A 9,836-nucleotide genomic window follows, 5' to 3' on the forward strand; every position below is an offset into this window, starting at 1 on the left:
TCCTTCCCCAGGTTAGCGAAGTTTTCAGCCATTATTCTTTAGATACATTTTCTGCCTCTTTCTCTATTCCTCTTAGGGGACAACATCAAGCAGGCCAACATTCACATTATGGGGTCCCCAAATCCCGTAAGCTATCTTCACTATTTTTAAATCTTTTTTTTTCCTTTTTTCTGTAGTGACTGGTAAGTTCCACTGCCCTGGGCTCATGGATCCTCTTTTCTGTGTCTAAGTATGCTGTTTACCTCCTTTGTAGTAGTTTTCTGTTCAGTTATTGTATTCATCTGTCACTTCTATTAGGTACTTTCTTCTATTTTTGTTGAAATTTTCACTTGGTTCATGTGTTAGTCTCCTGAATTCAGTGGACATCTTTATCACTGTTATTTTGAACTCCTTGTTAGGTAAATCTCTTATCTCCATTTCATTAAGGTCTTTTTCTGGGGTTTTGTCTTGTTCTTTTGTTTGGAACATATTCCTCTGTTTCTTCATTTTGTCTATTCTCTGTATTGGTTTCTCTGCATTAGATAAAAGAGCCAAGTCTCCCATTCTTCCCTGGCTTATTAGCTCTTGTCTGTCAACCTCTGTGACTGTCCAAGAAGCCTACTTTACTGTTACTGGCTCCCAGTAGTGGAGGTTGTGCCAAGACTTTTCAGTGTCTCAAAGGGGAGGATCTCAGTCAGCACATGGATTCATGCTGACTGTGAAGCAGAACTTCAGGTAGCAACTTTTAAAGTTTGCAGATTTCTCTCTTTCAGGGGACGGTGGGCTTTTCTGCCTGCCCCTCTGTGCCGAGCGCTGTGATGCTAGACATTTATTAAGTGTTCTAATGAACCCATGAACATCTGCCACGTTCTCAAGGGATGTGTCCTCTGAGCATCAGACACAAAAGCCAGGGTGCCAGATGTGTAGACAAGCCCTTTTCTTGGAGATAACCTGGGACATAGGGAGAGCGTGAAGATGACACCCACAGGCCTCCACAGTCTTTGCAGAGTCTTATCAGTGGGCCTTCAGTTGTGTGTTAAATTAGAAGTCTGCTTATCAGGCCAAAACTCTAAGATAAGCAAATCAACTTCTTTCACAGAAAGCTGGCGTGCTTTTCGGTCTGCTGCCTCGTGCCTGGGTCCTGAGGGGTGGTTGCCATGAGGTTTTTAGTTTTGTAGAGCCTGTGAGTCTCATGGACATAAGTCTCATGGACATAAGCTACCTGTTGTGCAGGGGCTCTTCTCTCAGATATGCAACTTAAAAGTTGGGGTTCAAATCCTTTGCTCCTCAAGGAAAAGCTCAGAGGTGTGAGTCCCCTGTTACGGGTTGTGGTTGATGGTGTGTGTCTTGGCTTCTCCTACATATTTCAGTGTGGGTTTTTTACTTGTTTGTATAATACATAGAAGTCACTCAACTAATTTTTTATTTTTCAGAGGAAATAGTTCTTTAGGTAGCTGTAGATTTGGTGTGTGCATGGGAGGAGAGGAGTTCAGGATCCTCTTATGTCACTTTTTGATAATAGCCATTCTAATAGGTAGAAGGTGATGATAATTGTGGTATGCATTCTCATTTCTCCAATGAGTAGTGATGTTTAGCACCATTGCATATACCTGTTGGCTGTATTTGTTTTCTTTGAGAGACCCTGAAACTGGCTCACAGGTGACTGTAGGGTTCCTAGGTAGGAATAGGTTCTCTCTGCCTGTTACCTGATACATGGGTGGCCCAGACTCTTCCTGGATCCCTTGGCATATGGTGCTGGATCCCATAGCTCTCTCAAAGGCACTAATGTTTAGGGATGGATGCTCAATTTTTACTATTGGGTTGGGGGACAAAAATGAGGATGTCTTAGGTGGCCGTGATGCTACTGTCACTCTTCAATCTTAGAACAATATTATATGTTTGTACATGTGGAAGTATGAGATGAAGTTCCAAAATGACTAGGTCAAAGGGTATATGCAGTTTTCATTTTGGTAGATATAGCCAAATCAATCACTTTTTATACAGGTTTACTCTCTACCCACAGTGTAATACTGCCTATGTCTCCCAACTATTGACTTCTTGATTTTGCCAGTCTCATAAACAGCAATTCATTATAGCCCTAATTTGCACATATTTATATTTCCTTTCCAGTGACCTATCCATATTCTTTATTTTTTTTTTTTTAATCTCTACACCTGTGTGGGGCTCAAGCCCACAACCCCGAGATCAAGAGTCACATGCTCTACCGACTGAGCCAGCCGGGCTCCCCACTTTGTATATTTTTGGGTTTTGGTCTCTTGGATTTATTGGAGCTCTTTCTTTATTGACTGATGTAACGAAATTTAGAATAACTTCTGTAAAAAAACAAAAAAAACAAACAAAACCCACAACGACCAAAAGAACCCGGGTGGCTTAGGTAAGAACAAAAACCTCAGTTTTAAAAAAGTGTCCCTTCCTTCAAGCCCATCCTGCCATGACCAGAATAATTCCCAGAGGGGGTATTTGATGCAGGCAAAGCCCTTTAAGTAGAGCTACCTCGATGGCTGATCCTCACACTTTGGCTTTCCTGGGAAAGGTCTTAAACCCAGATTAGAATTTAATAGGCAAATTGCTGAATCAGAGCCAAATGTGAAAAGTCACCAACCCCCTCAGGGACTCAATAGTATAGTATATAAGATGGTAAGCATGTAAAAAACAACCCTGCAATGGCTTAAACTATGGAAGGTACCCCAAAGAGGGTCTTTATATTTGCTGTTAGGGCAGGGGGTTCATAGGGTGAAACCAAGAAGGAGCCTTGAGGGTTGTCCTCATTCTGGGGCTGGAGCCATCGACTGTCAGACCCTTTGTACTTGACCACATCCAGGGAACTTGGAGGTTTTATGAAACTCACCTGCCTCTCCCATGGCATTTTCACCCCAACAGCTCATGTGCTCGTCAGTGCAGAAGGCTCTGTTCGAGGAGGAGGACCATGTCAAGAAACTGCAGCAGAAGGTGGCCACTCTGGAGAAGCGGAACAAACAGCTTCGGGATCGGGTGAAGAAGGTCAAGAGGTCATTGAGGCAGGCACGGAAGAATGGTCGCCACCTGGAGCTGGTGAACCAGAAGCTCGGCGAGAAGTTAGCGGCTGCAGCAGGTGCCCTCCCACACATTAATGCCCTGGGGCAGGAGCCACCCGGTGCCACCTACCTGCGGGGGTAGCAGGGACTGAGTAGTGGCCTAGCCTGGCTCTGCTGGAACATGTTGCCTCTTGCCAGGGAATGTAAAATGATGGTAGGTTTTAATGTGCACATAGGGCAAAAACTCTTGTAGATGTTTTTAATATGCATTTGATAGTGTCTAGTTACTTGAAGGGGCAAGTCTTGCTAATTTTCCTAGTTGCTGGGCTCCTTCCCTTCTCAGCCTCGCTCCCAGACCTAAGTGCTTGCAAGTCTGGAGGCAGCATGATCCTGGAACATCAGGTGCTTGCCTAGGGCCTGTCTCCAGCTTTCAGGAGCACAATGGACAGTGTACTTACTGTGGAAAAAATATCTTAGATGTACAAGAATCAAGGGGTTCAGCCTTCTTTCAGAGGAGAGGCAGTGCTATCTCCAGCTCTGAACTCCAGGACCATCATGAGTTTTAAGAAGGGATCTGCAACAAGTCTTGGAACCTTTGGTGTCGCATTTGCCACATTTTCGGTGGGAGGATGGCAGCCTTGCAGAGCACCCAGGGATGCCTGACACTGACCGTGTGCATGGTGGTGTGTCTACTCCAGCCAGCATTTCCTCACAGCTGAAGCATAGCTCATAACAGGCAGTACGGAGTTGGGGGGGGGGGTGCGTGGCAGCAGGTAACTGAACACGGTGAACTCTACCCGCTTTCCAACACCAGCTACCCAGAGTTAAAGAGGATACCTGTGCGCCACTTTAATCTAAACGGGCCTTGCCTTTGCGGCCTGGTCATGTTTTATCAAACCGCACTCCTGAGTCTGGGAGAGCCTGAGCAAGATCTCAGCCCCTACTGCAGGCAAACTTACTGTTTGCTCGTTAACTCCTTCCAGCTGCTCTGAATTTGAGGTGAGTTGACTCAGTACACGATTAACTTCTGTTCTGCAAAGATATCTCCTTACCTATTGGAATCAAGTGACCTTGCCTCATTCCCATCCAGGCACCCGAGGAGCTTGTTCCCGGCAGGTCTGCAGAGGCTTGATGCGAGCATTTCCACCACCTAAGTAAATTGGCTGTAAGGCAGTTTGCTGCCAGAGAGAAAATAATTGTCAGTAGAGAAATGAAACCAAACTACATTCCCATTTTTATATCACATGAATCTTAGCCCTCCTAGTGGTCTGTGACCAGTATACATGGTAGCCTTAAAACAGTGGATGATAACTCCATTTATCAACCTGATAGAAAATACAGTAACAAACTGGAGTGTGAAATAAGACTATAAGGCCAGACTGCAAACCACACTGTAATAGAAAATGGTAGTTTATCAGTTATAACTCAGAAATGCATTACAGCTTTTCTTTCGCATGTCCCGTAGAACTTTTGAACATCTATCAACAGACATGCATCATTTTGCTAAGAGCGAACGGTAAGGTAGAAAGCTTCTTTCACAATGTAATACAGTTACAAATATGCATCCTAGGATGTGGAAAACGGAGACTTCTCTTAAAAAGGACATAATGAAGACATTAGTAAAGTCCCTCTTTTGTTGTTTTATCTTTTATGGCCAAATTGCCTTCTGGCCCAATGAGTTAGGCCGTGAAAATGCTTGTGGCAAAGATGCTTATGGTGGAAATACCGGACAGAGTCCGGGCACTGCAATCTCTGCTTCTGTGCGCACACTTTCCACCCACCAGGACCGTCCAACCCTGGGAGTAATGTTTGCACACGAGCCCACTTGTCAGTGTGTCAGGTTTTGTACAGGAGCACTGCACCCGGTTTGGAAAGAAATCTTTAAAGACAGACAGTACTACAGTAGAAAGAGTACCCGCTATCCCTTAATTTAGGTACATTTGATCCAGTCACAGGTATGTTCTTAAGAAGGCAACGGAGTGATTGGACCTCCAAGTCTCTCTCTCTTCCAGCTGTTCCAGATAGAACCTAATTCCTCATCAGGAAATCTCCCCCTAGACCACTCCAGACACTGCAGCACCTGGTTATGTTGTCCGTTGAAAATGGCAATTACACTGTCAGATTGCCCTTCCACTGCCTTTAGGAAAACCACATTGGTTGGGAGGATGCACCTATGTTGCTTGAGGCTACTGCTCAGAGAGAGATGTCCGCACTCTGGGCTGGAGAGAAGGGCAGCTTTTGCTTCATTTCCAAGCTTTGGCTGCTCCTTTATTAGCTGTAGCCTTCACAGTATGGTACAATAGCTTAGTTTTTCTGGGGCCATTTCATTAAAGCACTTTTGCTTCCACCCAAGGGAATGACAAGCCTAAGGCTGATTTACAACTAGTGTTTTGAGAACTGTGGAACCTGGGTCCCTACAGATGCATTATGTTCTGCCTTTTTAATAAATATGAGCAATATTTCAGCCACAATGGGAAGGTGATGTGTGTTTCTTTTGGGTCAGGGAGATTCCAGCTTTGGTCTGGAAAAGCACTTGAGATCCTTTTGGGGAAGCATCTGTGAGTAACAGCTGGGGCACATAGGACACTGAGCTCAGATTGCTTTTGATGTTCCCCTGAGGATATGGCTTGACCCTCTCTTTCCCAGGGTTCCCACCTTTTGACACACCTGCAGAAAAGCAGTGGTATCTGGGTCTGCCCCTCACAAGGGGACAAGAAACTTCATTAACCAAAGTCTGCAAAAATACATTTGAACCTGTTGCCAAAGCGAACTCCCCAGGTCCCTGTTATCTGCTGCTCTGTCATCTTACTGAAGCCCTTGCAACCTGTTTATTGTACTCCTAGGAATTTTTCATGCAAGAAGAATCCAAGAAGTACTTCAAAATTGATTGATTGATAATGCTACAACAGGTTGGTTAAGCATCTCTCTGAGATGCAGACCACTGTTGAGTTCTACTTTGGAAAAGTCACTTCGCCTTCTCCAACCCCACAGTCACAAAATAGGCAGACAGAATATTTCAACTACAGACCAGGGAGTCAGAGCTGTCAGCATGTGAGCCACAGCTAGTGTGGGGTAGTTTCTTAGGCCTCCAAAGTGTGTCTGAATGTGAATGCCCTTGTTGTGTGACTCCAGACTTTTTTTTTATTTTTATGCCAGGCTATGTCACACTATTCCTGGTACCTGCCTGGTAACAGAGGTTAACGGCGATTCTCATATCTATGGTGCAAGGCCCCATCTCTCTTAGGGGACAGATGATAAATTGTTGATTCAACAACAGTCTGTATTCTAAAATGGTTTTAAAATCAAGAACCCAGTGTGTATTAGGCTATTTTACTATTTCTAATGATTTTATAAAATAGCGATCCTGTTCTCCATGCTTAAAGAAGAATCTGGAATTAAGTAAATTGTCCAGTGAACACAGGTAGTGTAGGCAGTCAGTCAAGGATTCAACTCCATCTTGACTTCACTCTTTCTTTGTACTTCCTCTTGTAAAATGAGGATGATAAACACTTCTACCTCAAAGTCTGTTAGAAGATTGAAAAAAATCATTCCTTCGAATACTTAGCTTGGTTCTTGACACTCTGCAAGCACCAATCGATATAAGAATTTTTGTTTCTAATATTCACCACAAAGGCCCAATGCATGTCAGAAATGAGAGCTTATTTGGAGGGATTCCATATAATTTTCCTATTAACAAGAGGAAGGATAAAAACTATTTGATCATATCAATAGATACTGAAAAAGTGTTTGGCAAAATAAACATCCATTTATGATAACTACTACAACAAAGTGGGTAGGGAGGGGATGTACCTCAACACCACGAAGGCCGAAGCTAACATCATACTCAGTGGTGGAAAATGGAGAGCTTTTCCTTTAAGATCAATAATAAGACAGGGATGTCCACACTCACCACTTTCATTCTAAATAGTACTAGAAGTTCTAGCTGTGGCCATTAGACAAGAGAATGAAATGAAAGGCATTCAAATCAGATTGGAAGATGCAGATATGTATTTGCAGATGACATGCTGTTATATATAGAAAACCCTAAAGACACCACCAAAAAACTTAAAGAGTAAACAAATAGGATAAATAATCAATATACAAAAATCTTTTATATAAATAGAAAATTAAAACAATGTCTTTTATGTTTGCATGAAAAAGAATAAAATACCTAGAAATATATTTAACCAGAGATAAAAGATCTATACACTGATGCTGTAAGACATTGGTGAAAGAAATTGAAGATGAGTGTAATATGCTAAGAAATAAGGCAGACAGAAAAGACAAATAGCATAGGATTTCACTTATATGTAGAATCTAAAAAACAAATGAACAAAAAACCAGAAACGGACCCAAAGATACAGGAAATAAACTATTGGTTACTTGAAGAGGAGGAAGTTGAGTGAAAGAGGTGAAATGGATTAATACAACCCCATGATTTATAACTGGACCTTGGGATGTAATATATAGCCTAGGAAATACAGTCCATAATATTGTAATACACTTATGATGACAGATGGTAGACTTATTGTGAGGATTTTGTAGTATATAAAAATAGCAACCAATATGACATACATATGAAAATAATTCAGTGTTGTATGTCAATATACTTCAGTTTTTTAAAAGGCATCCAAATTGGAAAGGAAGAAGTAAAAAACTGTCACTACTTGCAGATGACATGACACCATATACAGAAAACCTTAAATCCTGCACCAAAAAACTATCACAACTAATAAGTGAACTAAAGAAAGGTGCCAGATAGAAAGTCAATATAGTAAATTCTGTGGCATTTATATACACTAATAACAAACTATCAGAAAGAAATTAAGAAAACAGTTCCACTTACAACTGTGTCCTTACATACACAGCTATACTCCTGGGCCCAACACAGAGGAAGCAAAAATACCCACCTTCCATTTCTCCCTAAATGGAGCCTAAGTACATACTTTCCCGGGTGCTGCCTAAGGATCCAGCTTCCAACTTGCTTGCATGTAGGTGCTGACTGCAATCTCTCCCTCTGGGACCCTGACAAGTCTTGGTGACCCTCAACTACTGGGAGCCAGGAGGAACAGAGATAGTGGCTTGGACAATCACAAAGATTAAAGAGACAATCAAAACCATGGACTAGGATGATAGATGAGTTTCATCTCTTACAATGAGAGCACAGTTAAGACTGGTTTAGGTGGCTGTTTTATCTAGTACACAGAAATTAACACAGAGAGTCAAGGAAAATGAAGAAACACACTATATTCCCAACTAAAGAACAAGATGAGATAAGTGAAATAATGGATAGAGAGTTCAATTAGCAAAGCTGCTCACCAAAATCAGGAGAGCAGTTCATAAACAAAGTGAGAATTTCAACATAGAGAAAGGAAATGTAATAAAGTACCTAACAGATTGCAAGGCTGAAGGATATAATTACTGAACTGAAAAATTCAAGAGAGGCATTGAACAGCAGAATAGATCAATCATAAGAAAAAAAAAATCAGTGAACTTGAGACAGGGAAGTAGAACTCATCCAATCATAGGAGCAAAAGACAAATGATTAAAGATAGCTTAAGGGAATTATGGGCCATCATCACACAGACCAGGAAGCAGAGAGAGAAAGAAGGGGCAGAAAGTTAATTCAAAGAAATAATGGCTGAATGCTTCTTTAACCTGGAGAAAGAAACAGACATGTAGATTCAAGAAATGCAGATTTTTAAAAAAAAGGATGAATACAAAGTAAAACACATTATAATTAAATTGTCAAAAGTTAAAGACAAGGAGAGAATCTTAAAAGCATTAAGAGAAAAACACCTTGTTATGTACAAGGGAGCCACATATAACTTTCAGCAGATTTATTAGCAGAAACTTCACAGGCCAGAAGGGATTGGGATGATATATTCAAAGTGTTGAAAGAAAAAAAAAATACTAGCCAAGAATACCCAGCAAAGTTGTCTTTTAGAATTGAAGGAGAGCATGGTATTACATATTAAAAACCCTAAAGACTACACACACACACACACACACACACACACACACACACACACAGAGTTATAAAACCTATATATAAAGTTGTAAGATATAAAACCTATATATAAAAATTAGTTGAGTCTAAGTTGTCCTTCATAATTGCAAGAGAGTTTGCTAGACAAGCAAAGACTGAAGGAGTTCAGCAACACTAGACTGACCTTATAAGAAATGCTAAAAAGAGGGGCGCCTGGGTGGCTCAGTCATTAAGCATCTGCCTCTGGCTCAGGGCGTGATCCCAGCGTTCTGGGATCAAGCCCTGCATCAGGCTTCTCTGCTGGGAGCCTGCTTCTTCCTCTCCCACTCTGCCTGCTTGTGTTCCCTCTCTCACTGGCTGTCTCTCTGTCAAATAAATAAATAAAATCTTTAAAAAAATGCTAAAAAAACTTTAAGCTAAAACATAAGGGCATGAATTAGTAAGAGGAAACACATATGAAAGGATAAATGGCACTGATAAAGAGAAATGAATAGTCTAATGGTATATACATACAACAGAATATTACTCATCTATCAAAAAGAATGAAGTCTTGCTATTTGCAATGATGTGGATGGAACTAGAGGGTATTATGCTAAGTGAAATAAATCAGAGAAAGACAAATACCATATGATTTCACTCATATGTGGAATTTAAGAAACAAAACAGATGAACATAGGGGAAGGGAAGGAGAAAGAAAATAAGATGAAAATTGAGAGGGAGGCAAACCATAAGAGATGCTGAACTCTAGGAAGCAAACTTGAGTTGCTGGAGGGGAGATTGGTGGGGGAAGGGATAATTGGGTGATGGGCATTAAGGAGGGCACATGATGTAAT

At 41.4% G+C, this 9,836-nt stretch overlaps 1 protein-coding gene and 1 long non-coding RNA gene across 2 annotated transcripts in view; one reads left to right on the forward strand and one right to left on the reverse strand.

Annotated features, from left to right (window-relative positions):
* The window catches only part of LOC130542154 (uncharacterized), a 38,841-nt gene extending 34,649 nt beyond the window's left edge, over window positions 1–4,192 (reverse strand). Inside the window, exon 1 of the long non-coding RNA XR_008956507.1 lies at window positions 2,849–4,192. This is a non-coding gene — a long non-coding RNA (uncharacterized LOC130542154). The remainder of the gene's footprint in view (window positions 1–2,848) is intronic.
* Window positions 1–5,485, forward strand: part of CCDC3 (coiled-coil domain containing 3) — a 122,245-nt gene extending 116,760 nt beyond the window's left edge. The window contains exon 3 of the mRNA XM_026478649.4: window positions 2,881–5,485. Within this exon, the coding sequence (XP_026334434.2) occupies window positions 2,881–3,156 (276 nt within the window). The 3' untranslated portion in view covers window positions 3,157–5,485. The remainder of the gene's footprint in view (window positions 1–2,880) is intronic.
* Window positions 5,486–9,836: the final 4,351 nt, after the last annotated feature.

Source organism: Ursus arctos, unplaced genomic scaffold (genome assembly GCF_023065955.2).
Source record: "Ursus arctos isolate Adak ecotype North America unplaced genomic scaffold, UrsArc2.0 scaffold_30, whole genome shotgun sequence".
Taxonomy (NCBI): domain Eukaryota; kingdom Metazoa; phylum Chordata; class Mammalia; order Carnivora; family Ursidae; genus Ursus; species Ursus arctos.